The sequence below is a fragment of the Babesia bigemina genome (genome assembly GCF_000981445.1).
Source record: "Babesia bigemina genome assembly Bbig001, chromosome : II".
NCBI lineage: Eukaryota > Apicomplexa > Aconoidasida > Piroplasmida > Babesiidae > Babesia > Babesia bigemina.
The window spans coordinates 1,395,078-1,423,002 of NC_027217.1; the positions used below are offsets into that span (position 1 = coordinate 1,395,078).

At 49.3% G+C, this 27,925-nt stretch overlaps 13 protein-coding genes across 13 annotated transcripts; 4 read left to right on the plus strand and 9 right to left on the minus strand.

The window, feature by feature from the left end:
* Positions 1–854: 854 nt before the first annotated feature.
* BBBOND_0206210 (hypothetical protein) lies at positions 855–1,877 on the minus strand (the record flags this gene model as incomplete). Its single annotated transcript, XM_012912195.1, has 1 exon — positions 855–1,877. One exon carries the CDS (start codon positions 1,875–1,877, stop codon positions 855–857), a length of 1,023 nt encoding a protein of 340 aa, XP_012767649.1.
* Positions 1,878–2,771: 894 nt separating this feature from the next.
* Positions 2,772–5,609, minus strand: BBBOND_0206220 (hypothetical protein; the record flags this gene model as incomplete). The annotated part of the gene is made up of 1 exon (XM_012912196.1): positions 2,772–5,609. The coding sequence occupies one exon, from the start codon at positions 5,607–5,609 to the stop codon at positions 2,772–2,774; it is 2,838 nt and encodes a 945-aa protein (XP_012767650.1).
* A 1,377-nt stretch (positions 5,610–6,986) lies between these two features.
* BBBOND_0206230 (hypothetical protein) lies at positions 6,987–8,945 on the minus strand (the record flags this gene model as incomplete). The annotated part of the gene is made up of 1 exon (XM_012912197.1): positions 6,987–8,945. One exon carries the CDS (start codon positions 8,943–8,945, stop codon positions 6,987–6,989), a length of 1,959 nt encoding a protein of 652 aa, XP_012767651.1.
* A 909-nt stretch (positions 8,946–9,854) lies between these two features.
* Positions 9,855–10,859, minus strand: BBBOND_0206240 (hypothetical protein; the record flags this gene model as incomplete). Its single annotated transcript, XM_012912198.1, has 1 exon — positions 9,855–10,859. The coding sequence occupies one exon, from the start codon at positions 10,857–10,859 to the stop codon at positions 9,855–9,857; it is 1,005 nt and encodes a 334-aa protein (XP_012767652.1).
* A 1,377-nt stretch (positions 10,860–12,236) lies between these two features.
* Positions 12,237–14,177, minus strand: BBBOND_0206250 (hypothetical protein; the record flags this gene model as incomplete). Its single annotated transcript, XM_012912199.1, has 1 exon — positions 12,237–14,177. One exon carries the CDS (start codon positions 14,175–14,177, stop codon positions 12,237–12,239), a length of 1,941 nt encoding a protein of 646 aa, XP_012767653.1.
* Positions 14,178–15,830: 1,653 nt separating this feature from the next.
* On the minus strand, positions 15,831–17,015 carry BBBOND_0206260 (hypothetical protein; the record flags this gene model as incomplete). Its single annotated transcript, XM_012912200.1, has 1 exon — positions 15,831–17,015. One exon carries the CDS (start codon positions 17,013–17,015, stop codon positions 15,831–15,833), a length of 1,185 nt encoding a protein of 394 aa, XP_012767654.1.
* A 947-nt stretch (positions 17,016–17,962) lies between these two features.
* Positions 17,963–18,808, minus strand: BBBOND_0206270 (hypothetical protein; the record flags this gene model as incomplete). The annotated part of the gene is made up of 1 exon (XM_012912201.1): positions 17,963–18,808. One exon carries the CDS (start codon positions 18,806–18,808, stop codon positions 17,963–17,965), a length of 846 nt encoding a protein of 281 aa, XP_012767655.1.
* Positions 18,809–19,210: 402 nt separating this feature from the next.
* Positions 19,211–19,657, minus strand: BBBOND_0206280 (hypothetical protein, conserved; the record flags this gene model as incomplete). The annotated part of the gene is made up of 1 exon (XM_012912202.1): positions 19,211–19,657. One exon carries the CDS (start codon positions 19,655–19,657, stop codon positions 19,211–19,213), a length of 447 nt encoding a protein of 148 aa, XP_012767656.1.
* Positions 19,658–20,077: 420 nt separating this feature from the next.
* On the plus strand, positions 20,078–21,466 carry BBBOND_0206290 (hypothetical protein, conserved; the record flags this gene model as incomplete). Its single annotated transcript, XM_012912203.1, has 1 exon — positions 20,078–21,466. The coding sequence occupies one exon, from the start codon at positions 20,078–20,080 to the stop codon at positions 21,464–21,466; it is 1,389 nt and encodes a 462-aa protein (XP_012767657.1).
* A 523-nt stretch (positions 21,467–21,989) lies between these two features.
* Positions 21,990–22,514, minus strand: BBBOND_0206300 (hypothetical protein, conserved; the record flags this gene model as incomplete). The annotated part of the gene is made up of 1 exon (XM_012912204.1): positions 21,990–22,514. One exon carries the CDS (start codon positions 22,512–22,514, stop codon positions 21,990–21,992), a length of 525 nt encoding a protein of 174 aa, XP_012767658.1.
* A 381-nt stretch (positions 22,515–22,895) lies between these two features.
* Positions 22,896–24,100, plus strand: BBBOND_0206310 (dihydrouridine synthase (Dus) domain containing protein, putative; the record flags this gene model as incomplete). Its single annotated transcript, XM_012912205.1, has 2 exons — positions 22,896–23,071; positions 23,107–24,100. The coding sequence occupies 2 exons, from the start codon at positions 22,896–22,898 to the stop codon at positions 24,098–24,100; spliced, it is 1,170 nt and encodes a 389-aa protein (XP_012767659.1).
* A 965-nt stretch (positions 24,101–25,065) lies between these two features.
* Positions 25,066–26,274, plus strand: BBBOND_0206320 (DNA-directed RNA polymerase II, putative; the record flags this gene model as incomplete). Its single annotated transcript, XM_012912206.1, has 1 exon — positions 25,066–26,274. The coding sequence occupies one exon, from the start codon at positions 25,066–25,068 to the stop codon at positions 26,272–26,274; it is 1,209 nt and encodes a 402-aa protein (XP_012767660.1).
* A 372-nt stretch (positions 26,275–26,646) lies between these two features.
* Positions 26,647–27,918, plus strand: BBBOND_0206330 (Alpha-ketoglutarate-dependent dioxygenase alkB; the record flags this gene model as incomplete). Its single annotated transcript, XM_012912207.1, has 6 exons — positions 26,647–27,136; positions 27,172–27,223; positions 27,259–27,361; positions 27,397–27,533; positions 27,566–27,648; positions 27,686–27,918. The coding sequence occupies 6 exons, from the start codon at positions 26,647–26,649 to the stop codon at positions 27,916–27,918; spliced, it is 1,098 nt and encodes a 365-aa protein (XP_012767661.1).
* Positions 27,919–27,925: the final 7 nt, after the last annotated feature.

Here is a 27,925-nt window from a genome sequence, read left to right on the forward strand (position 1 = left end):
TATCTGACGTGATGTCTCAGTTATCGTCCACCCATTGACACACACACACAGGCTTTTCAAATATAAACGTTCCGCTCCTCTATCCACTGGGAACGCTTATGTAGGACAGGAATACGTTTTCGTGCTTGCCTTGTAGTAGGTGTGAGACACCTGTGCGTGTGTGGAACCTTCGTAAAAGCCCGTGATTTTCGCTATTGGTTGTGTAGTGTGCGTATGTGTTCACTGCCCCCGGAATCCTGCGCATAATGCCGGTCTGGGTCGGCGCCGCAACGCCGTGTCTTTCGCAGCTGCAGGCGTGTTTGTCATTGGCTCTCGATCTTTGTGTTGTGCTATTAGCCGTGATGTGCACATGTTAAAAGCTTGGTTTGCATTATGATCCGCTCTTGAATGGCCACTTTCATTGCTGCAATGAGTGGTCCGGCATCCAGTACTATTGTATGTTGTGGGCAGCGGCAAGGCTTGAATGCGCTTGCCATCCCCGCTGCTGGTGCCTCTAAGTGTTGTGCGATATAAAACATTATGCTGTCACAGATAGTTGCGATTGTGGGCGGCGCTAGGTGGTGCTGCGTACATCGCATTTTGTTGAATAGTCGTGAGTTATTTAATTCCCGTGGTCTTCGAGGCCGGAACCATTAGCGTTACTTTTTATAAGCGTCACCATCAACGCAGCGCCGCACGAATCTTATGGCTAGCATCCTAGGGCGCGGGTACATCGTCCGCCTCTAAGCAGTAAATTGCATATGAAATGAGTACCTCCGGACATCGAGGAGGGGCTGACCAACCTTGTCCAGTGCATGCAGTAATCTAAAATTTAACGAACGTAAAGTAAAATCTTAAGTGTAATTAAATACTGATTACCACATGGTGAAGGCGATAACAGCAGCCAAGAGCAGGCCCATAGTGCCGAAGCTTGCAGCATTCATGTTCTTGCACTTCACAACTGCGGCATTGACATTAGTGTCCAATATATTGTGCTCTCTGAAAGACGTCACAATGTAGTACATAAAGTACGTGTCATACAGCATTTCCAACTCTTTTTTAATTGTAATGCCATCGATTTCGTCCTTTAGTTCCATTTTAGGGAGGTGGGATTGTGCCCACGACATGATTACATCTTTCAGTGTAGCGCTATCCTGTTGCTTTTCTATTTCTATATTCTGAATTGCTTTATGCAGACTTAATAAATCTTCAGAGAAAGATGGCATGACGAACCTTAAATTTATGTAATCGTTTTCGTTTTTGTATTGCTTAACCACGTATTCCGCTGGCGAATTAGTACCCTGTACAGCGGTATTAACGTTATTTGTTGACGATTCAGTATTCACTTGTGGCTCCCTAGACGCCACATTTTGTTGCGGCTGGGATATTCCCGGTCTGGCATAATCCTTGAAGAGGTTTTCGAATATTTTGCTAATACTTTTTCCAGCTTCCTTTAATGCCTCACGACATTCATCCATCTTATAATAAATTGAATCTAATAATTGCTCCTTCATCTCTAGATTCTGTCGGAGTACTTCGGGCGGAGGAATTCTGCCTGATACAACTTTGGTACCTTTTAAATCGCCATCCTGACGTTCCTTATCAGCAAGAATCTCTGCTTCCCACGAATCCATACGCTCCTTAATAACATCTTTCATTTTCTCTGAAGCGAATTCAAGCAGTTCAGGTCTGAAACCATCTTCAACCATCAAGCTCATAAGCACCTTGAAACGCCTTGAAGCCGTCGGAAATATACCGTAATAATCCGGTTCTTCAACAATCATTGTCCTATTGGCAATCCCCTCATTGCTAAGATTCAATTGCTCTGAGGTTTCTGCCGCTACGATTGGCTCTATCTGCATGAAAGGCAGAAGAGCGAACGCAATAGTTACAATCATTCTGTTAACACATAAAATAAATCAATTAATATCACAATCTATATTTATGCTTGTTTCATCAGAACAGCACTTATTTTCGGCCAACCGTTCAGCCGAGTGGAGTATACTGGGGTGACACGGCGCATGATATCTGACGTAATGTCTCAGTTATCATCCACCCATTGACACACACACAGGCTTTTCAAATATAAACGTCCCTCTCCTCTGTCCACTGGGAACGCGCATGTAAGACAGGAATACGTTTTCGTGCTTGCCTTGTAGTAGGTGTGAGACACCTGTGCGTGTGTGGAACCTTCGTAAAAGCCCGTGATTTTCGCTATTGGTTGTGTAGTGTGCGTATGTGTTCACTGTCCCCGGAATCCTGCGCATAATGCCGGTCTGGGTCGGCGCCGCAACACCGTGTCTTTCGCAGCTGCAGGCGTGTTTGTCATTGGCTCTCAATCTTTGTGTTGTACTATTAGCCGTGATGTGCACATGTTAAAAGCTTGGTTTGCATTATGATCCGCTCTTGAATGGCCACTTTCATTGCTGCAATGAGTGGTCCGGCATCCAGTACTATTGTATGTTGTGGGCAACAGCAAGGCTTGAATGCGCTTGCCGTTCCCGCTGCTGGTGACCTCTAAGTGTTGTGCGATATAAAACATTATGCTGTCACAGATAGTTGCGATTGTGGGCGGCGCTAGGAGGTGCTGCGGTCCTTTTTCGGACACATTACGGTGCTTGCTCTAGCTCCTCATGTGGAGCGGTGTGTACTTCCTAACGCCAGTGGTTTGATCCTCGATTAACGACAACGTCATTTCTCATTTACCCACTAAGAAACTGCATTCCGATAAAATACATGTCATCCAGTCCCACATTACTTTGTGGAGCTTGTCCAATCTAACGTGTACGCTTTTAGGTCACTGCCCTCTTTTTCTTGCAGCAGCTCCCGCATGATTTGGCGGCGGGTGGTGCTGCTTTTGTGTCATCATTCCGTCTAGGTCGATTAAGAGCAAAGTGACGAAGTTGCTGCGGCGTAGAGAGCGAAGCGTTGCCGTCTGTGGCAATTTGCGAGCTGTTTGAAGACTCTGTTTTTCCTCTTACTTCCGAAGGTGGTGAAGAAGGTTTTTCATTTGTTTTCGTATCTTTGCCATCCCTAATAGGGACATCCTTCGTCGGCTTCTTTTCGTCAACGGTTTTTTGTATGGTGCTGGATTCGGATTTTGGCACGTCTTTAGATGATGGCGACTGTTGAGAGTCCGATACAACAATACTATCGCCGCCATCGTTTGAGTTTTCCTTTGCCGGCTTGTTATCATTGGCATCTTTACGGAGATGGAAGCTGTCAACATTCTCTTCATTCCCTTCGAACGACGGAGACCTCAAATCAGAGTCTAGACCGTCAGCTAGAGGTTGGGCAGAAAACCGCTTCATCTCTCCGCCATTCCTTGCTGACGAAGGCGATGGCTTCGTATCCGAGGTATCAGCCTTGTCCTTACCGTCTGTATTTAAGGTTGTTGGCTTTTTATCGTCAACACTGGGGACGACGAGAGAGGGATTTACCTTCTCTTCCTCTTCCAGATGCGATATGTTTGTTTGCGTTGCTATCTCAGCCATCTTTGGTGCACTATAGCGGGCCATCATTGCCGTTGCAGCTTTAGTGTCTTCGATGAATGATTTGATGTCAATGGGGATAATTTTCCCATTCTCTTTTGGAAGTGACGGAGAAGTTTGTGTGGCTGCATCTGAAAGCTTTGGGGCATGATTATTGTGGACCATGCCGGTCGCTTGTTGTGCGTTGTCCTCAACCTTTGGCACAAGTATGTAGTGAGTCGAAGGTTTATCCTGACCCGGTGTTGGTGGAATATTGGCGTCGGTAAGAGGTATGACTGGAAGAATACCACGGTCTTTGTTACCATTAAGAGATGGCGGAGGCAAATTGAATGTTGTAGGCGTGTTCTCTCCAACCTTCATTGTTTTATGTGGTAGTTTGTTGTCATCCTCAATGAGCTTTCGGACATCAAAGATCTGAAATCTTCGTTCATCATGAGGCTGCGAGTATTTATCTCCTTTATCGTGAAGGTTGCCCATCGGAATAAATTCGAAATCAAACATTTCCCTGGGATACCCTGCAGACATGTTCGTTCCTGAACCAGGTACCTGCTTTCCTGGGATGCTTGTTTTTCTGGTTGGCGGTCTTCCGTCGACAGGTTTCCGGATAGAACTACTTGCAAACTTACGCGCCTCCTTAGGGGATGGAGAAGTTGTTTCCACCTTCGCTTCCGCATCCTCGTCGTCGACTGATTTTTCCGTGGACGGTTTCTCGTCGTCCTCAGAAGTTTCTATAGGATCAGTTGCAAATCTCACCTTTCCTTTAGGAGAAGACGGGGCTGTTTTAAGGTTGGAGGAACCTAACTTCGTTTCATCACTGTTAGATAGCTCTTCCTTGGGAGTCGCAGTGCCATCTACAAGCGGTTTTACGGGTGGGGTACGGACCCTCCCTCGTTCATCTCGAGATGGAGATGGTTTCAAGATTGAGGCCGGAATCTTACGGCTACCTTGGCTTCCCGGTCTTGGCGTTTGCGCGTTAGCATCGCCACCAGGTTTTGCAACAGGAGTATTTTTATCTTCCGACCCAACTTTAGGAGACGATGGAGACGGTCTGAAAATAGACTCATCAAACCTAACTCTTCTCTTGTTCGGTTTATTCGTCGTTGCTGCCGTATCATCTACAGGAGGAGTTAACTTACTTCTTTCAGATTGCGGCTTTCCTCCAGGAGAAACCAAAGGTTTCAAAACTGAGGCCGGAATCTTATTGCTACCTTGGCTTCCCGACGTTGGAGCTTGCGCGTTAGCATCGCCATCAGGTTTTGGAACAGGCGTATTTTTATCATCCGATTCAACTTTAGGAGACGATGAAGATGATTTAGCGTCCGATGCCAATGCCTGATTACCGTCGTTAGTCTTAGCTGGATTTTTCACGTCATCACGTCTTGTAAAGGAACTTGGTGGGTGCTCAGTTTTGCCGTTGGGGTTTAGCGACGTTTGTTTCACATCTGCTTGCCCATTCCTGCCATGACCACTTGGTATATTCTTCGACGGCTTACTGTCGTCAACGGATTGTTTTATGGTACTAGATGCAGGGTTCGTCCTTTCCTTAGATGACAAAGCAGGTTTTACTATCGAAGGAGAAACATTGTAGCCATTGTTGCTAGGTTTTGGCTTTGTTGGTTCCCTATCGCCACCAGGTTTTGCAACAGGGGTATTTTTATCCTCCGACCTTCCTTTTAAAGATGACAGGGACGGTTTTGAATTTGACGCATCAACATTTCTATCATCATTATGTGGCGACCTTGGGCTTCCCGACAGACGTTCACCACTCCTTTTACGCTCAGGGTTCCAACCGGCAGGTGGTGGAATTTGCCTCCATTTCGGGTCGTCAACAGTATTGTAAACATGACTGCCCGGATTTAGCGGAGGCTGCCCATCGTCAACAAGACTCGGTACACGACTACGTCCAACTGTTGGTGTTCCTCTTGGATATGAAGAAGGCCTCGCATTCGACGCGCCTACTCCATTGCCACCATGATATCTTCCGTTGTTCCTACGCGAATTTGCAGCATTTGCAAGACGAGGGACAGGAAAACTAACATATCTAACTTTTGGAAGTGATGCAGTAGGCTTTGCTGCCGACTTGGCGAAAAAATCTATCGCGCCAAGGCATAGCAGCGTCACCGGTATGAACCACTGCATTTTATCATTAAAAGTTAAATATTTATTTAAAATACAGTAAAAATTCTACATCTCTTGTGTTGACGGTTGCCGTGAAACGTATGTCGTGCGCCAGCCTTCCATCCGTGGTAACAATGAGTCAGTTATAAATAAGGTGATTCATGAAAATATAAAAAATAAGAATATAAATCTGCATATAGGAAAATATTATGGCTGATAGTGCCCATTCTTTGAGGGATGCCAGCCACTGTTGCCATCGCACATCCTAAAGCGATTGAAGTTAAATAGAATCTCACATATGCGTTGTCATGCGACCCACTGCATCACCTTGTAATAAAAATTGTATTCTATCGTCGTATTTTAGGGTTAAGGGTGCCTTCAGACGTAAGTGGAAACGCATCGTACTGTATCACTGCTAAAGGGCTTCTATCGGCGACGCTCTGCAGTTACTCTACAGCCGCAATGGCACTCTGGTATTGTACACATCCAGTGGTATGTCAAAGATCGGCGGCATGATTCCTCAACGCACCCACTTTGCACGGCGAAGTGATTCCTTATGTTGCGTATTGCTTGTATAATACGTTGGCCTTGTGCTCTACCATTGAGGTATTCGACGTTGCATTATGACAGTTTTGGTGAGTTATTTAATTCCCTTGGTCTTCGAGGCCGGAACCATTAGCGTTACTTTGTATAAGCGTCACCATCAACGCAGCGCCGCACGAATCTTATGGCTAGCATCCTAGGGCGCGGGTACATCGTCCGCCTCTAAGCAGTAAATTGCATATGAAATGAGTACCTCCGGACACCGAGGAGGGGCTGACCAACGTCCGATGCATGCAGTAATCTAAAATTTAACGAAAGTAAAGTAAAATCTTAAGTGTAATTAAATACTGATTACCACATGGTGAAGGCGATAACAGCGGCCAAGAGCAGGCCCGTGGTTCCGATGCTTGCAGAGTACATCTTTTTGCACTTCTCAACGGCGGCATTGACATTACTGTCCAAGATGTTGTGCTCTCTGAAAGACGTCACAATGTAGTACATAAAGTACGTGTCATACAGCATTTCCAACTCTTTTTAAATTATAATGCCATAATTCTTGCCTTTATTTATATACAATGCATATTCTGTAGAATGCGCCGCGATCACAACAATCATATATGCTACCTCCAGCAGCAGCATCGACGCGATAGCATGAAGTAGTCACACATTCCAAAGACACATAACAACTCTAACTGTTGATGAAATTGCACCCTCTAATACTTTGCGCTTAAAAAGCGCTCGAAACTTCCCATATACAACCGCAGCACTAAGATACACTCCAGTCTACTCATCGTCACTCTTAACTGCTTCATTTTATTCATTCTACTCAGCCTCGTTTTCATCATTTGCTTCATCCTACTCCGCCTCTTCCTCCTCCTTGTCTTCGTTCTCCTCGTCATCATCGCCACCCTCACTAATAGCGCTTTCCTCAGCCTCACTTACAGCGCTTTGGTCAGCCTCACTTACAGCGCTGTCGTCTACCTCACTTACAGCGCTTTCCTCTGCTTCACTTACAGTGCTTTGGTCAGCCTCACTTACAGCGTTTTCTGGGGCATCATCTTCCTCAATTCCACGTAGACTACTCTCTACGGTCTTGCTTACAGAAGCAGTGATTTGTTCTTCATCATTCGCATGTGTCTTACTGGAACCACAACAGAAGAGATTTGCGAAAAATTGACCGAAACCGCCTTGTTTTTTGGTGGGTTTTGCTTCAGTAGCACAGCTTGTTGAAACAGTGGGTTTCATTTGATCTTCGTCGGCAAGGGAAGGCAACGATTCACCGAGGTCAAAGGTATCGTTCTCATCACCTTCGGTTACTTCCAAGCCATTACCATCAACTGCCCCACTGTCAACATCTGAAGCCCGTGAGCCGTCAACGTCGGAAGTGGATGCTTCCCCGTGATCGGAGCTGTAATCCTTCTCAGCATCTGCAGCCTCCGTCAAATCGGCATCTCCAGTTTCGCCGTCGACCTGCCCAATTTCCTCATCTGCAGCGGACAATTCGTTGGATACAGATTCCTCACCATCAATAACTTCCGTGTCAACCACATCCCCAACAGTTTCACCGTCAATACCATCAATGGTTTCCATGTCAGCATCTACAGCAATTTTCTCGCTGGCATCTAACACTTCTACACCATCAGCATCTTCCAACTCTTCACCATCAAAGTCGGTGTAACCCTGATCATCGGCAACATCACCAATCGTTTCACCTTCAACAGCTCCACTGTCAGCATCGTCATCAATTTTGTTGCTGCCATCGGTACGTGGAGTTCCATCGAAGAACTGTGATTCGTCGATGTCAAAATCACCATCCTCGATGTCATCAAAATCATAATCGTCGTTGCCATCCAACAATTCCTCATTGTCAGGGAGATCAATCGGCTCGCCATCAACACCACGAACTGGTTCTCCTTCAAGACCAATCACTACTGGCTTAGGCTGCTTCGCATTCTTCTTACCGGAACCACAGCAGAAGAGACTTGAGAAGAAGCCGTCGGAGCCTTCGCTTTCCTGTTCGGTTTCCGTATATTCGGGCTTAGGCTTCACAGATCTCTTGGCACCTTCAGCTATTCTTCCTTTCAAATAGTCCAAAGTTTTTTGGACATCGTCATTGGTTGCGGGACGTGAAACAGTTTCATAATCCGGATTCATACGGTCTCCATATTCGGGATACGGAATTGCGATAGCATTCGGACATGTTGTATCATCAGAAGTCGTCAAATCATCAGAAGTCGTCAAATCATCAGAAATCGTCAAATCATCAGAAATCGTCAAATCATCAGAAATCGTCAAATCATCTGGAGTTTCTATAATATCCGGGGTTGGCACATCAATCGTAACTGTCGTATCGTCCGAAATCGTTACATCATCCGGAGTCGATATAACACCTGAAGCTGTCGTATCGTCCGAAACCGTCACATCATCCGGAGTCGATATAACACCTGAAGCTGTCGTATCGTCCGAAACCGTCACATCATCCGGAGTGCATTCCACAGGGGGCTTTGCAACAGCGGGGGCCTTCCTAACATATGGAGTCCTAATGACATTTGACGTGAACCTTCCAAGAACATCATCAAAAGCATTCTTAAAAGCCATATCTCTCTGGCTCAGCAACTCTGGGTGCCATCCATCCATTTCTCTGATGTCCGTAACAACTCTGAAACCCTTCCTCGTTCGTGACATCATATTCCTGCTGTTTGGCGCAGCCACTGAACCGTATTTAGACCCAGCATGACGACTATCCGTCTCCCACGCTGCAATAAGATGGATCTGGTTAAAAACCAAAAGCGCCAAGGAAATTACAAACTTCATCTTGACAGTAAATACGATACAACGCTAAAAATTGCAATTGCTGTTGAAAGCAACGTGGAATCGATTGCGAATCCGGGAGCCGCGTTGTGGCGTTAGCCTTCCATAGTGCATGAGCATCACACACCGTATATAGCTAAAACGACTGGCAGAATCCTAACTGTCGACGTCTTATTATTAATTTTATATTCAGTAATGTGATAAAATTTTTCTTTTCGTAAATATTCTAGCATTATATCGCAAATGGGCTATCGCGCAAAATGATATGGTAATCAGTAGACATATTTTTTGTCACCTATGACCATTTGCTGCGTTTATTGCAAAACATTATCATATAACAACTGTTACATGCAATATAATACTTGTATTCCCCGGAATCCTGCGCATAATGCCGGTCTGGGTCGGCGCCGCAACACCGTGTCTTTCGCAGCTGCAGGCGTGTTTGTCATTGGCTCTCGATCTTTGTGTTGTGCTATTAGCCGTGATGTGCACATGTTAAAAGCTTGGTTTGCATTATGATCCGCTCTTGAATGGCCACTTTCATTGCTGCAATGAGTGGTCCGGCATCCAGTACTATTGTATGTTGTGGGCAACAGCAAGGCTTGAATGCGCTTGCCGTTCCCGCTGCTGGTGACCTCTAAGTGTTGTGCGATATAAAACATTATGCTGTCACAGATAGTTGCGATTGTGGGCGGCGCTAGGAGGTGCTGCGGTCCTTTTTCGGACACATTACGGTGCTTGCTCTAGCTCCTCATGTGGAGCGGTGTGTACTTCCTAACGCCAGTGGTTTGATCCTCGATTAACGACAACGTCATTTCTCATTTACCCACTAAGAAACTGCATTCCGATAAAATACATGTCATCCAGTCCCACATTACTTTGTTGAGCTTGTCCAATCCAACGTGTACGCTTTTAGGTCACTGCCCTCTTTTTCTTGCAGCAGCTCCCGCATATTTTGCGCACTCGCAGAGGTACAGGTTCTTGACCACATCGTTCAACATGATTAATAATATTGCTACGGAGTTCTTGTGCGAGTTCGCAAGATTTGCTAATTCTAGCAAGGTTGTCGGCTGAGAATGATCTTGCTTTGCCAATTTCTCCTGGATAAGTTCTAGATGTTTTCACATTTTCACCTTCATCGTTATTACCATTTGTTAGTTGCTTTGGCCTTGGTAGCTGTACATCGTCAACCCCGTGTTGGCCTTCAAGCGGGTCATTTCTGCCTCCCTCTTTTGGAGATGTAGATGGCAATGTGGCTGTCACCGCACCATTTTGGCTATTACCATCCTTATCCAGTACCGCAGCATATTTTGTGTAATCAACAACCTTCGGCACTAAAACATAATGAGTCGCAGGATTTTCATACCGTGACTTGGGTTTAATCTTGGCGTCGGTCAAAGGTATGACTGGAATAATTTCAAACTCTCTCTTCATATTAGCGGAAGATGGAGATAGATGAATGTTTGAAGGTTCAAAGTTAACATTTTTGACGCTTGGAATTGCAGTTTGTGGTAAAGCACCACCATGATGAGGCCCATCGACAATGTTAAACCCGCCTTCTATCCCGGAGGACGAAGAGCGTCTCGCTCTCGACACGGCATATTTACTGTTACCACTTTTGCCCGTCCTTATTGGTGATCGTTGTCTTCCGTAATCATATCTTGGACGGCGCCCATTTTGAGTTCTGCCCCCTTCTCTAAGTGACCAACGAGATGGTCTACGTCCAGATGCAGCACCCCTATCCGTAACATCTACATTACGTTTTCGTTGTTCTAAGTGATCTAGAAGATGGTGGACAGGAAAAAATACCTTCTCATCCCCCTCTTTTGAACACGACGGCGATGGCGTCGCCACCGAAACATCGACAACGTTGATAGTACAAAGTAAAAATGCTATCAATTGACATAACCACTGCATTTTATCATTAAAAGTTAAATATTTATTTAAAATACAGTAAAAATTCTACATCTCTTGTGTTGACGGTTGCCGTGAAACGTATGTCGTGCGCCAGCCTTCCATCCGTGGTAACAATGAGTCAGTTATAAATAAGGTGATTCATGAAAATATAAAAAATAAGAATATAAATCTGCATATAGGAAAATATTATGGCTGATAGTGCCCATTCTTTGAGGGATGCCAGCCACTGTTGCCATCGCACATCCTAAAGCGATTGAAGTTAAATAGAATCTCACATATGCGTTGTCATGCGACCCACTGCATCACCTTGTAATAAAAATTGTATTCTATCGTCGTATTTTAGGGTTAAGGGTGCCTTCAGACGTAAGTGGAAACGCATCGTACTGTATCACTGCTAAAGGGCTTCTATCGGCGACGCTCTGCAGTTACTCTACAGCCGCAATGGCACTCTGGTATTGTACACATCCAGTGGTATGTCAAAGATCGGCGGCATGATTCCTCAACGCACCCACTTTGCACGGCGAAGTGATTCCTTATGTTGCGTATTGCTTGTATAATACGTTGGCCTTGTGCTCTACCATTGAGGTATTCGACGTTGCATTATGACAGTTTTGGTGAGTTATTTAATTCCCTTGGTCTTCGAGGCCGGAACCATTAGCGTTACTTTGTATAAGCGTCACCATCAACGCAGCGCCGCACGAATCTTATGGCTAGCATCCTAGGGCGCGGGTACATCGTCCGCCTCTAAGCAGTAAATTGCATATGAAATGAGTACCTCCGGACACCGAGGAGGGGCTGACCAACGTCCGATGCATGCAGTAATCTAAAATTTAACGAAAGTAAAGTAAAATCTTAAGTGTAATTAAATACTGATTACCACATGGTGAAGGCGATAACAGCGGCCAAGAGCAGGCCCGTGGTTCCGATGCTTGCAGAGTACATCTTTTTGCACTTCTCAACGGCGGCATTGACATTACTGTCCAAGATGTTGTGCTCTCTGAAAGACGTCACAATGTAGTACATAAAGTACGTGTCATACAGCATTTCCAACTCTTTTTAAATTATAATGCCATAATTCTTGCCTTTATTTATATACAATGCATATTCTGTAGAATGCGCCGCGATCACAACAATCATATATGCTACCTCCAGCAGCAGCATCGACGCGATAGCATGAAGTAGTCACACATTCCAAAGACACATAACAACTCTAACTGTTGATGAAATTGCACCCTCTAATACTTTGCGCTTAAAAAGCGCTCGAAACTTCCCATATACAACCGCAGCACTAAGATACACTCCAGTCTACTCATCGTCACTCTTAACTGCTTCATTTTATTCATTCTACTCAGCCTCGTTTTCATCATTTGCTTCATCCTACTCCGCCTCTTCCTCCTCCTCGTCTTCGTTCTCCTCGTCATCATCGCCACCCTCACTAATAGCGCTTTCCTCAGCCTCACTTACAGCGCTTTGGTCAGCCTCACTTACAGCGCTGTCGTCTACCTCACTTACAGCGCTTTCCTCTGCTTCACTTACAGTGCTTTGGTCAGCCTCACTTACAGCGTTTTCTGGGGCATCATCTTCCTCAATTCCACGTAGACTACTCTCTACGGTCTTGCTTACAGAAGCAGTAATTTGTTCTTCATCATTCGCATGTGTCTTACTGGAACCACAACAGAAGAGATTTGCGAAAAATTGACCGAAACCGCCTTGTTTTTTGGTGGGTTTTGCTTCAGTAGCACAGCTTGTTGAAACAGTGGGTTTCATTTGATCTTCGTCGGCAAGGGAAGGCAACGATTCACCGAGGTCAAAGGTATCGTTCTCATCACCTTCGGTTACTTCCAAGCCATTACCATCAACTGCCCCACTGTCAACATCTGAAGCCCGTGAGCCGTCAACGTCGGAAGTGGATGCTTCCCCGTGATCGGAGCTGTAATCCTTCTCAGCATCTGCAGCCTCCGTCAAATCGGCATCTCCAGTTTCGCCGTCGACCTGCCCAATTTCCTCATCTGCAGCGGACAATTCGTTGGATACAGATTCCTCACCATCAATAACTTCCGTGTCAACCACATCCCCAACAGTTTCACCGTCAATACCATCAATGGTTTCCATGTCAGCATCTACAGCAATTTTCTCGCTGGCATCTAACACTTCTACACCATCAGCATCTTCCAACTCTTCACCATCAAAGTCGGTGTAACCCTGATCATCGGCAACATCACCAATCGTTTCACCTTCAACAGCTCCACTGTCAGCATCGTCATCAATTTTGTTGCTGCCATCGGTACGTGGAGTTCCATCGAAGAACTGTGATTCGTCGATGTCAAAATCACCATCCTCGATGTCATCAAAATCATAATCGTCGTTGCCATCCAACAATTCCTCATTGTCAGGGAGATCAATCGGCTCGCCATCAACACCACGAACTGGTTCTCCTTCAAGACCAATCACTACTGGCTTAGGCTGCTTCGCATTCTTCTTACCGGAACCACAGCAGAAGAGACTTGAGAAGAAGCCGTCGGAGCCTTCGCTTTCCTGTTCGGTTTCCGTATATTCGGGCTTAGGCTTCACAGATCTCTTGGCACCTTCAGCTATTCTTCCTTTCAAATAGTCCAAAGTTTTTTGGACATCGTCATTGGTTGCGGGACGTGAAACAGTTTCATAATCCGGATTCATACGGTCTCCATATTCGGGATACGGAATTGCGATAGCATTCGGACATGTTGTATCATCAGAAGTCGTCAAATCATCAGAAGTCGTCAAATCATCAGAAATCGTCAAATCATCAGAAATCGTCAAATCATCTGGAGTTTCTATAATATCCGGGGTTGGCACATCAATCGTAACTGTCGTATCGTCCGAAATCGTTACATCATCCGGAGTCGATATAACACCTGAAGCTGTCGTATCGTCCGAAACCGTCACATCATCCGGAGTCGATATAACACCTGAAGCTGTCGTATCGTCCGAAACCGTCACATCATCCGGAGTGCATTCCACAGGGGGCTTTGCAACAGCGGGGGCCTTCCTAACATATGGAGTCCTAATGACATTTGACGTGAACCTTCCAAGAACATCATCAAAAGCATTCTTAAAAGCCATATCTCTCTGGCTCAGCAACTCTGGGTGCCATCCATCCATTTCTCTGATGTCCGTAACAACTCTGAAACCCTTCCTCGTTCGTGACATCATATTCCTGCTGTTTGGCGCAGCCACTGAACCGTATTTAGACCCAGCATGACGACTATCCGTCTCCCACGCTGCAATAAGATGGATCTGGTTAAAAACCAAAAGCGCCAAGGAAATTACAAACTTCATCTTGACAGTAAATACGATACAACGCTAAAAATTGCAATTGCTGTTGAAAGCAACGTGGAATCGATTGCGAATCCGGGAGCCGCGTTGTGGCGTTAGCCTTCCATAGTGCATGAGCATCACACACCGTATATAGCTAAAACGACTGGCAGAATCCTAACTGTCGACGTCTTATTATTAATTTTATATTCAGTAATGTGATAAAATTTTTCTTTTCGTAAATATTCTAGCATTATATCGCAAATGGGCTATCGCGCAAAATGATATGGTAATCAGTAGACATATTTTTTGTCACCTATGACCATTTGCTGCGTTTATTGCAAAACATTATCATATAACAACTGTTACATGCAATATAATACTTGTATTCCCCGGAATCCTGCGCATAATGCCGGTCTGGGTCGGCGCCGCAACACCGTGTCTTTCGCAGCTGCAGGCGTGTTTGTCATTGGCTCTCAATCTTTGTGTTGTACTATTAGCCGTGATGTGCACATGTTAAAAGCTTGGTTTGCATTATGATCCGCTCTTGAATGGCCACTTTCATTGCTGCAATGAGTGGTCCGGCATCCAGTACTATTGTATGTTGTGGGCAACGGCGAGGCTTGAATGCGCTTGCCATCCCCGCTGCTGGTGACCTCTAACTGTTGTGCAATATAAAACATTATGCTGTCACAGATAGTTGCGAATGTGGGCGGCGCTAGGAGGTGCTGCGTACATCGCATTTTGTTGAATAGTCGTGAGTTATTTAATTCCCTTGCTCTTCGAGGCCGGAACCATTAGCGTTACTTTTTATAAGCGTCACCATCAACGCAGCGCCGCACGAATCTTATGGCTTGCATCCTACGGCAGGCTTCATCATTCGCCTCTAAGCAGTAAAGGGTATATGAGATGAGTACCTCCAGACACCGTGGAGTGTCTAGTTAGACTAGCACGACATTTAGTAATCTAAAATTTAACGAAAGTAAAGTAAAATCTTAAGTGTAATTAAATACTGATTACCACATGGTGAAGGCGATAACAGCGGCCAAGAGCAGGCCCGTGGTTCCGATGCTTGCAGAGTACATCTTTTTGCACTTCTCAACGGCGGCATTGACATTACTGTCCAATATGTTGTACTCTATGAAAGACGTCACAATGTAGTACATAAAGTACGTGTAATACAGTCTTCAAAACCAGTCGACAATCCTAATGTAATAAATGTTGCTCCCTCATCGCGAGAATAGCAAGATTATTATAAACCATGTCGGGTTTACAACAGATGCCATCTCCTGCCGCTGGCGACGACATTGATGCTTAGAATTCGGAAGTCACAGAATCCAAAAACACAGAAAATCTCCTATTGATTGTGATTGCGCCTTCGAATGCTGTGTTTCTAAAATGCTGTTCGCAACTTCCCTGTCACGTTGTGCCTCAGCCTCAAGACTAACTTGAGTGTATGTAGCTGTCTATCTATCTATCGTGACACCAATATTTCATTTATACTCATCGGTTATATGCATGCATCAAGAGTAAATTTACGAGCGGCATCAGTTAGTCTAGTGTGCTCTAAATTTCGTGCTTAGTCGTGATCAAAGCCCTACATCTCAGTGCCATCCAATATTTTGGCATCAATAGGAGCACTAAAAGACATACTATTAGCACAAGAAAATTTTTTTTTCATTCGAGACCAAATGCTACAGGTCTGCCCTCAGTGTAGGCATCATTACCAGGGCCGTAGAAGAACAGATTGCCGAAGAATCGACGGGCACCACCCACTGGCTTCTTGTCGCAAGCGTTCATTGTGCTGCGGCCTTCAACAGACGGTGACGCTCCGAATACGTTGGATACCTGCTGAGCATTAAATACTTCAACCACCTCGGCATCTCCAACTTCTGTGTCGACCATATCTCCTTGGAAGGAGCAACCGAAACCGCCCTCCATCTCTTCAAAAGATGAAGGAGTTCCGTAAGGTGCATATAACAGTACATCCCCATTTGGGGTTGATTTCCCCCTCAGAGACCGCCTGCCACCACGAGGCGGGATGTGTACGCGAATCCTGACTCTATCCCTTAACCCATAACTATTTTGTTCATCACCGAACTTTACAATGGGAGTGAATTGGTAATTGAAGATTGGAGGCATCGAATCATCAATGGATTCATCGCCCTCCGCCACTTCTTCAGTCTCTTCAATCTCAGGGACTTCTTCCTCGACAGTTTCCTCGGCCTCCTCAACCTCAGGTACCTGTTCCTCGATCTCTACTTCCTCCTCAGCAGCAGGGGTCTCCTCGATGATCTCAGGAACAACTTCTTCAACCTCAGGTACCTGTTCCTCGATCTCTACTTCCTCCTCAGCAGCAGGGGTCTCCTCGATGATCTCAGGAATAACTTCTTCAACCTCAGGTACCTGTTCCTCGATCTCTACTTCCTCCTCAGCAGCAGGGGTCTCCTCGATGATCTCAGGAATAACTTCTTCAACCTCAGGTACCTGTTCCTCGATCTCTACTTCCTCCTCAGCAGCAGGGGTCTCCTCGATGATCTCAGGAATAACTTCTTCAACCTCAGGTACCTGTTCCTCGATCTCGACTTCCTCCTCAGCAGCAGGGGTCTCCTCGATGATTTCAGGGACTACTTCCTCAACCTCTTCGATCGGAGAGCCCGTAATGTCAACCCTGCTGTCTTCGTCATCATTGCTTGTACAGTGTTTCTCCACGGATGGCGTGTATTCAACATCGTCTAGGGAACCAAAACGATGAATCCCTACCTCCTCATTAGAGAGTGGTGAAGTAGGTAGCGACGATGTCTGCGCGGATGCATTTATAGCGCTGAAGAACAGCAAGAACAGTGATACACACACCTTCATTTTCTTAAAAAACATTAAAAATTATAATACAGCAATATAATTATTATATAACCGACTGGTCGACGATTGTGCTGAGTGCGATGTCGGGTGCCGGGTTTTCCTGCTGACAGGAGGCACACGTATGTGAGGCAGGCTCTACAACTACACACATGAAAGATGAGTATGTGCATTACATCTGTAATCGTTTACATATAATTTCAATTATTCAATCAGATGAAGTGACCGTTTTTATAACTCCTCAATATGTAGAGGCAGCTGCACGGGATCTCGCATGTCTTCATCCCATTAACATTGCGTTCACGTTGTCATATGACATAACGCTACATTTTATGACCGTATACTTATTGTAACTAACTAGTTTAGACTTAACGGCGTTTTAACACGTACGTCCAAACGCGTCCTAGTATATCTAGGCTGAAAGACGCGTCGATGACGTTCAACAGGCACTCTATACGCGCCAATATGTCGATTGTTTTTACGATTTTTGCACGTTCAGGAGCTGCCAACCACGGAATTCTGTCGCATGTTAATTGTCGGTTCGAACACGTTATTGATATGCCAAATCGTCTTCTACGCAGGCTAACACAGGCCGTATGGCACTTTGAAAATTATAGTCGAAGCTTTAATTACCGGTCTATTGTTGTAAGATACGCGAATTTACCCCGATGAAAGATTAGTGGTGATTATTTGAAGAGTACGACAGTAATCAATTAAAATCATACTAACATTTTCCCGTTGTCATAGGCAGAATGTGATATTATCAACACAGAAGCGGTTCATATACAGTGCCAATTCTCAAATGCCGCATGAAAATCCCTGTAGATCTACGGCTATCGCTATGAAGTATTGTAGTATCGGTAGCACCATTGTGTAGCAGTCGGCGCTGCCTTAATTATAAAATTATACTGTGAGTTGTACGGGTAGTCGTCACGTGAGCCTGGGGGCTGTTAGGGACGTGTGCCGCGGAAGAGGTGTTCCCACGTTCCGGAGTAGCGGGGAGCGCTTTTGAGAAGTACGACGCTGACCACGTTCCCGCGTCCCTCCATGTCGTGTATTGACCAAAAGCAGCCATCGACGTCGACCTTGCCGCGCAAGGGTCGAGACACAGCCTTGCCGTTGTACGTGATGGTCAGCTCCCGCGGCATGAATGTCACGGCATAGTCGTCCTCTCTGTCCTCGGGCGATATGCACGGGAACCAGAGGTCGAAATAACGGCTGTGTTGGCGCCAGCTAACCTCAAAGGGGGGTAGCGCGGTGACTACTACAGGCTCGTTCAGAATGCCCTTCTGGCGGTAGAATCCGCTGATTAGGTTGCTAAGGTCCTCCCGACGAAGCTTGCCTTGCGTGAGGCTTCTCATATATTGCGCGTCGCGGCTTTCTTGCGTCGATTGGAGTCCCGCGTCATCTTGTGTCCATCCCTCATCCTCCGGCCGCATCTCACCCAGGTTGCGCCTGACCTCCTCCTCGGTAGGGTGACGCAGCTCGGAGAGGTCGAACATAGCGTTTAGGTGCTCATCGAGCACATCATTTTGCTCTTTTAAGAGCTCCGAGACGTTGGGTTTCTCATCTGAATCCGCTGTTCCGCCAAGGTCCCGTAGCGCTGCACGACGGCGTAAGTAGAGTTCCTCCGCAGCCATCATCTCCTTTTTCCACATGGGTCCAAGTTTCCCCTGCTTCGCGTCGTGTATTAGCTTCATTAGGTCTGCAACGTCAGCTTCAGTGACTTCCTCCGCGTCCGCATTGTCGGATTCGTAGCCAGACTCGTAACCAGCGTCCAGGCCGAGTCCCGGCATGCCCTCCAGCGGATCGACTTTGACAGCAACAATTCGCAACAAACGCCCTCTATGGCAGACGTCGCAATGAGTAACACGCTCCGACGAACGAAATGGGATTTCGCTTGCATTGGCTCTCTGAGATTCACACCACGCGGATAAAACGAAAAGCGGACGCCGCGCCATGTGCCCCTGCGAAGTGTATCGCATAAGCACAACATGTACCATGATAAGTAGTGTGGCTGTGGTACATATATGTGTCTCCATGGTTTTAGAGACGGTGAATGAAAGTTAAATAAACGCTGCAAGGTAGAAACAGCACGATCGAGCATTAGGAGCTACATACAATTCACTTAAAGTCGCGAATAAAGCGTATTGATGATACCTTTGCTCTGCTGACCCGTCACAGACCACAAGAAACTCTCATTTGGACATATCCAGCGCTTTGGCGGACCGGAGCACTTCGTGGAATACCTTTTCCCGGAGTTCGTGGTGGGCATCACCCCGTTTCTGCAACTCACTCTCCAGCACTGCTAAACTCTTGCCTCCCGTGGGAAGAAAGCAGTAATTGGTTCGACGGCGTAGTGCGTGAACTGTGCTCACGTCGGGATCTCCTACATAACTCCTGAAGTAGGCCGAATTGCCGTAAAACACAAATGGCTCGTACGCAACGGGCTGCGCGTGACCAATTATCGCACGAAGCTGGTCATCTATCAGCTTAGGTGTGAACTTCTGAACCCAGCGCCACCAAAATGGAACGTATGTGCGATGCCCGGTTTCCCAGTATATGCCGCTCTGCTGCAAACCATGAGAGTAATCCTCCAAATTCCCGGAAGACAGCCCATCCGATCCACCGCCTGCGTGACCCATCGTGCGCCACGTCACCAGTCGGCGTGCATCATACGAACAAGCTCCTTATATGGAGATCGATACACGAGTGTCCACGAGACACACAAAAGTAGGAGCGCGATCGCAACACGGCTATCCGCAGAGCAGTAATTGTCACCTCAACATTCCACTCGTTTAGAGCGATTTATTCGACAAATTGGTGCACATGGACGAGAAAGCATTGGTTACTATGGGGGCGTGTAGCCGCTCACGGATACCGCTGCATTCCTTCGACAGGCTGGACCCGCCACTAGAAAAATGATCAACAAAACGGACACGCTAGTCCAAAGAATTGTAATTAAAGGTATCAAAGACGTTTACATTCGCGACTATTCGGCGTTACACACGTGAGCCGGTGCAACGTACAGGAACACTTACAAGCTGCAATCTGTCTTTTCCGCCATGGAAGGTCGCGAAGATGATAACCACGATTGGGAAAGTTTCCTGTGGCTCGCAGAGGTGGATTGGTTCTGCTGTTTAAACCGACATATCGTCAGCGACTGGCCGCCTGTTTACGTCGTTGCTTTCTACTTCATCCTAGCCAATTTACACGATATGCATCTCACGCAGATCCGGGAGTACGCACTCGTAAAGTCACCGGTGTTTTCTTCCTTTTTCTCATCGCCCCTGACTGGCTCGGTCGGAGAACATCACGTTGATGGCGAACCACAAGGGCCTGAGAATGAGCACTTCAACAGCGCTTTGGCCAAAGAATCAGGAATCGCATGCCTTCTGGATAGCCAAAATCACATTTTGAATGCGACTCAAAAGCAAATAATCACGGCCATGCTGGCGAATGCGAATGATGTTGAACTCCCCAAGAGGCTGAAATTCCACATTTACGTCGGACGTGAGGACGGACGGTCACACATAGTCATGTGCAGCTGCTGCGCCTATCAACTTGCCAATGTGTTCGTCAAAATACTGGAAAACGTCGACCGATACCGCCGCAACCCAGAGCCGAGAATAGCGCGACGCAGTAAGATGTCGTCCATGGTCAGTCGGATCGTCCAACAGATTCCACCGCTAGAATACGAACAAAGAATGTCAGTGTTGCCTCCGTCGCAAAGTGAAGTATGGGACGCAAAGCTTCTGTTCACTGCGGGCACAATCCACCACCGTTCGCCCAAAGTAAAGTACCGAAGGATAATTGTCTCCACCGCAGCCATGCTGCTGTACGTGCTGATGCCGCACGCCTACGCCATGACGCACCTGCGACGTATCATCCGGTCCGCCGATCACGATTCTCTGATTGCGCTATCCTCCATCATTGACGGGCTGCTCCTCAGCTTCCCGAAGGAGAGTGATGTGTGGAGTATCAAGCTGTACTTGGTAAGGGAGTTTCTGAAACGTTTGAAAATGAAGGGTGCTGACCTGATGCATGGCGTGGAGAAGCTGCTCGGCAGTGACTGCATGGGCGTAGAAGGTTTACTGCTTAAGATCACCAAGAAAACCAAAATGAACGGGCGTTTGGCCTGGTTCGTCAGGAATCTCCACCATAACGTGCGGACAATGGCGGCACGCAATCTACCAGTCAAAGTGAAGAGTCGCGTCATGGAACAAATGGAGCAGTACTTCATCAGACTCTGCTCCACGCTGCTTGTTGCTGACGAGGGCTATCAGGGCATTTTCTACATCTATTACAATCTCGTGCGCGACAACCCGAAAAAGCTGAGAACGCTGCGCGCCATTTGTGAGCGGGCTGACAGGAACGAGTCGTGGGAGGCAAACGTCGAGATATTGAACAAGGGAGCGGAGCGCAATGCGCTCTCCGCGCAGCGCAGTGTATGATTAAAATGACAGCCGAATTCACGTTTAAAAAACGGTCTACGTAGGTACAGATATGTGAATGACAGCTTCGCCGGCTTGTTACGACACTGTAGGATCGTGCGAGCGATGTAGACACTCATCCACGCTGCCACGGACTGCCCATGACCCACAATGACGCCAACAAAACGTACATAACAACCAATGTAAAGAGTACCTACAACTATTATAATATCAATGTTACCATACGTAGACAACACCTGTCAATGAACGAGCCTACGGCCCACCGGGAAATAGGCGCGTTGCCCGCGGCGGGCGCTTCCGGCATCACATTGCCGGAACTGTCAAATACGGTTGAGCGACACGATACTTTCGTCAGGTGTGGCTGAGGGCGATCGGGCGAGTTCCGGCCGCAGCAGCTGGCGCAGTTGAGAGCTTACGGACAGCAGTGCTCCGCCAATGCGGGGACTGGGAATGTACATCGTTCCTCCACGCCCATCAAAGGGGAATTGCGTTCTCAATTGATGCCACCGGTAAGCGCAGCTCTCTACGTCGCCGCCATGCGCCTCCTGTGCTCGTAGAGGGCAGAAGCACAGCGCCGCGCAGTGCGATGCAGCTGAACACAATGTGAAGCACGACTGTCCACCAGTTCGGCCAACTCGATGTAGAGCTTCTGCAGGCGAATGGTGAGCAGGTAGATTTTTTCGCACAGCAGCAACTTCCGCTGCAGGTGCACCTTGACGGCCTGACGCTTCTTAACATTCAACGCGCTGAACCGCGATTGCACGCGCAGCTCGAACAGCAACGCCTGCATCTTGTCCTCAGTCAGCTTCTTCGCGTGGTACTTGTCCGTTATCTCGCGCCGGAGCTCTTTGATCCGCTCCAAGTAGTCTCGCACCTTCTCTCGAAATGACGCTTCGCTGCTGAGTGAACCGGCGCAGTCAGCGCTCGAATACGCCGGCGCCGAGCCGTCCTTGTTGTAGAACATAAGGACGAAGTTGTCCACAATGGGCGCCTTCCTAGGACCGGACGACGGACGGCGCGTCCGCGCGGCGCCCGGCTCGTCAGCCATCGGTGACGACCGACCGGTTAGTAAACTATCCACAGTTGCACATCACCGAGTTTGCGCGTCTAATTGGTCTGGAAGGTAGCGGGAATCCGAGGCAGGACAGTCGGGGCTGCGGCGGCGCTGAGCCCACCGCGCGTTAGCGCTAGACTGGAAGGTGTAGCTCGAACGCGCGCCAGTCGCTGAATCGAATGAACTGATAAACAGGGGCGATGTTGCCGTGGTTAGCCGCACGGCGCGCGCAGGGCGGCGCTGATGTATTGCGGAGTGGCGAAACTCCGGCACATACTGCTCTTTAAATCGGTGCTGGGATGCCTGTTGCCAAAAGCAATAGAAGCCTTCGCTGTGCACACTAACACGCCCCTAGCCCCGTCATATGGCTACACGATGGCTGCGAGCCCATCGTTGTCTGAAGGGGACGCCAGGATGCGCAGCGAGTTGCCGGCCGCCGTTGCCGCCGACCCGCGGCCGTGGTTGCAGGGGGAGGCGCGAAGAGGAGCCAAACACCAACGACCCCTAGTACAAATAGCGCCAATGCTGGATGTGACGTATTTCGAATTCAGGTATACCAAGTGGCTGACCTTAATAAATCTGACAGGCAGTTCATGCGCCTCATCACCAAGCGAGCGCAGCTGTGGTCGGAGATGATGCCGGACATGACGGTGATACACGGCGAGCGGAAGACGGTGGACGACATGCTCCATTGTGGCGCAAACGAGCCTCCCGTGGTCCTGCAGCTGGGGGGGAACAACGCTGAGACCCTCAAGGAGGCCGCCGCAATCGCAGTGCCGTACGGGTACGACGAGGTTAACCTCAACGCAGGCTGCCCCTCCGCGAGGGTGTCAGGAAAGGGGTGCTTCGGGGCGGCGTTGATGAACGACGCCCGCCTGGTGAGGGACATACTCTGCGAACTCAGGAAGGCTGTCACCGTTCCAGTCACGGTGAAGCACAGACTGGGAGTGGATCACAAGGACAGCTACGAGTTCCTGCGCGAATTCGTAACTACGGTCGCGGAGTCGGGGTGCGACCACTTCATAGTGCACGCAAGGAAGGCGTGGCTTAACGGGATCAACCCGAAGAAAAACCGCTCAATACCTCCGCTTGACCACGAGCGTGTCTACAGGCTGTGCCAGGAGTTCCCGCAACTTAACTTCACGCTCAACGGGGGCGTCAAGTCGCTTAACGAGGTCAAGGAAGCGCTAGGCAGAGGCGCATACGGCGTCATGATCGGCCGGATGGCCTACGACAACCCCTGCGAACTGGCCAGGGTGGACACGGACATCTACGGCGAAGCCGAGAATCCCGCCACCTGCAAAACACGCCGGGCGCTCCTGGAGGCGTACGCGGACTTCGTGGACGCCACCGCTGACAGAAACGCGGATATGCACGTCTGCATGATCGTCAAGCCCATACTGGGCACCTTCTACGGCGAGCACGGCACGCGGACCTTCAGGCAGGCGCTTTCCGACATGGCCGCCTACGAAGATCTCAATTTCCACAAGGGCAAGACGAAACACGCGCAGTACATACACCGCGCCATAGAGATCATGGAGGTCGTGAACCCCGACGCCCTTGATCGCAACCTCCACTGAGCGTGTCCGACAGCGGCGATGTGTACACGGCTGTAACATCCGTCGCAATCTACAAGCGAACCCAGTGTAAAAAGAACGATAGTCACACAGTCATGGTTGTCGAAGCGATCGGTCCATCCGCGCAGCGGATCCGCGTGTGCTCGCGGTACCGCAGTGACCCCCGCTACCGTGCTATGCTAAATACACACATAGCGCCTTCCTTCATGCAGAGGCGAATGGCGAGAGCGTCATAGCGCTATAATACGATTGACATAGTGGCGAACTTTAGAGGCGCTGCGTCCGCCACGCTCAGACTGCCTTCGTTGGAACGCTGACATCTCACAGCCTTCCAGTTCTTCTCACACCGATTGGGCTACGCTCGAATTATTTCGCTCTTTGTACGTAGGGTTTCGTGGAATGGTGGTTCGGGGGAGCCTGTAATATCCGAGATCGCTACGTGACAGTCATCGCAAGGGGCAGCGTTAACGTAAGGTTAGTTGTACGCCTATCGTTTACTACACTCGGAGCTCTGGCTCCGCAGTCACAATCGTGTTATTCCCGTATTCGTGAAGCCTACGCTGTTAGTATGCGCGCGGTGTACATACGGGTATGCGGAGGCGGCGGTATTATGCCATATTGACGGCTCTCTTATGTGTTCTGTGTTCGGCTGCGCGATTCAGGTGTTGCTGTCGCTGGATCGGTTATGCTGGGTATGGCCGCATGACTCCTCAATGATGCCCGTAGTCGCCATCCATGCTGACATGGTTGTGGCACTAAATTTTGCGTGCTTTACGGTCTGACATTCGGCAATCGTCTTATATGATACGGCTCCGATCATCCAATGCCGCGGCGGTGTCGGTTGAATGACCGGACTGTGCTTTCCTGATGCCGTTATTGAACGGCTATATCCACGGCGCCCGTTGTGTGATGTTCCGATGCGACGTTGAGACTGCCACTTACGTTGTCACAGGTTTGTATCCAGCAAGATGGAGTGGACAACGCGGAATCTCAGGCCCTCGATAGACATCGTCAGCCTCACCAGCAGCAAGATGGTGTTCATATTGCTCAACGCGGACGTCGCGACGGCGAACGCGATGCGGCGGATCATGCTCAGCGAAATACCGACGCTCGCCATTGAGGTGGTGACGATACTGGAGAACACGTCGGTGTTGCACGACGAGTACCTCGCCCACCGACTCGGCCTGCTGCCCATCGACTCCAGGAACGCTCGCAGCTTCGAGTACAGAGACAAGTGCAACTGCAGCGACAAATGCTCCCGGTGCACTGTGGAGTACTCGCTGGACGTCAAGTGCCAGGGCGAGTCGCGGGTCGTCACGCACTACGACATCAAGCTGGACAGCTGGGACAACGCGCGTGGCGCCGCAGCGGCGCCCATGCCCGTACCTAGGCCCAGCGTGGACACGTTGGCCGGCACATACGGCAACACCTCGTACGCAGCGATGGACGGGTCGATGGAAAACAATGCCAATGCCTCAGCGCACTGGATGGAGGCGCCCACCGAGAGCGCGCAGTCGGCCGTCGGCGGGGCGGCGTCCTCCGGAGCAGCGTACCACGGCAGCGCGTACGACCAGCCACGCACCAAGGATTTCGAGGATGCAGCCGCGCCCACAGGGGGAATACCCATAGTCAAACTCAAGCGCGGCCAGGCGATCAGCATGAAGATGACGGCGACCAAGGGGATGGGCAAGTTCCACGCTAAGTGGATGGTCGCCAACGTCGCGTACAAAATGGAACCGATCATCACCATCAACAAGCATGAGGCGGAGAAGCTCACGCTGGAGGACAAGACGCTCATCGTGAACAGCTGCCCGCGCAAGGTGTTCAAGCTCAGCAGCCCGAAGAGCATGTTCTCGAGCACCACCAAGTCCGAGCTGGTTGTCGAGAACCTCCTCGACTGCATCTACTGCGATGAGTGCCTCAATCAGGCCCGCGAAATGGGCGTGAGGGACCTGATACGCATCCAGCCCGACGAGACCAAGTTCCACTTCACCGTGGAATCCAACGGCGCCATACAGCCGGAAAAAATTCTGGAGATCTGCCTGATCACGCTGGAGGAAAAGCTGGCGGGGCTGCAGCAGCACTTTTTGGAGGCGCAGGCGCGCAGCCTTGGCACGAAGTCGCAGTCGACGGGCAGGCCGGGGGCGCCGCAGCCGAGGGGGATCGACCTCGACTGAGCGCCAACGGCCGGCCGTGCTGGAGCCTAAGCGGCATGGAAGTCAAACCCAGGATCACACGGCAGCCTTAGTGGCAGTATGCTTTGGCAGCGCCAGCTTCGCTGCGTACGTAAGCACTCGAGTAGGTGCAAACAACGGGTCACACACCCCCGGACTCCATACCTAAGGCATGGCCGTGCGGCCCTTACGTCAACATCGCATGATACTTAACGAATTTACAACGTGCGTTACACTGGGTGTGTGGAGTCGGTGTGGCGTTGCCGGCGCTAATCTCTCGTCAAGCCCGCAGACGTGTCTGGGCGGTGATGCGGCAGTGCTGCAACGTTCACGGGAATCGCGCGACGCCTCGATGTAGCACTGCCGGCAGCGAAAATGTACGAGGAGAACGCTGTTAGGAGCCACTCCAACGCTGTATTCAACGAAATAAGGAACACGCCGCTGGAATCACTCAACACGCAGACCTTTAGGAGCAGCATCGCCGCCGCCATACGCCTGAGTTCGGAAGGCGCAGCGGACGACGACGCCAGTGGAAATCAGAGGTTGCAGGAGGCGTTGCGCATCGCAGGCATATACAAAGTCCACTTCCTGCCGCCGTGCAGCGATCTGCACCATGCAGGCCAGGCGACGGTGTACACGTTCGACGGATTCCCAGGTATCGCGACGCGCAGCACGACTCGATGCATCACAGGGTTGTATCTGGTGAGAAACTACCTCACGGAAGCGCAGTGCGAAAGGCTCATGTGCCGGACGCTCACCGAGTACATCAACGTGAGCTGCGACTGCCACAGCATAACCCACGCTCAGCCGCCTAACAACAGCAACATCTACCAGAACGACAGGGCTCTCTGCACACCGATATGGCGTTAGTTGGCGTTACATGCAGCTCAGATTGCGCAGCGTCCGCCAACTTCAAAAAGCTCAGATGGGCGACCATCGGGCACATGTACGAGTGAGCCGCACCGATGCAGTTCTAAAGCTACGCAGCTGGGGCACGAGGAGTTACCGCGGTTACAGCGCATTCCCCGAGCCGCTGGTCAAGATAACGCAGTCGCTCTTATCGCATTTCAACCGCGAATACGTGCCCGACGTGAGTGTCGACGGTGCCGGCAACACCCCCCGCAGGCGGCAATCATCAACTGCTACACGAAGGGCTACTTCCTGCGCCTCCACAAGGATGACGCGGAGGAGACTGACGACACCGTGGTCAACATCAGCCTCGGAGCACCGGCCATATTCACCATCGGCGGCCGCGACTACAGGTGGGACAAGCCAGTGAGCCATCTCATTGTAGAAACAGCACCATACCCGTGGCCATGGTGGTCGATTCGGGCTCGGTTGTGCTCATGGCGGAAGACTCCAGGTTCTGCCTGCACGGTAGGGCGACATGCTAAAATGTACACTCGACATTCAGGCGTAGTCAAGTTGCTGGGGTACAACAAGCCCGGCCGTCACGATTGCGACGCCGGCGGCACCAGTGATGTGGGTGACTCCGCGTACGCGGCGCCCCGCCTGAGCATGGTCATCCCGCGGTGCGGTGACGACGCGACCGCATCGCTGGAATGCGACCCGGAGTCCCTCGATAGCGTGAAAAGGCTCTTCGCCGATCATCGAGTGTCCATCAGCATCAGGCGCGCCAAACGCTGACATGCGC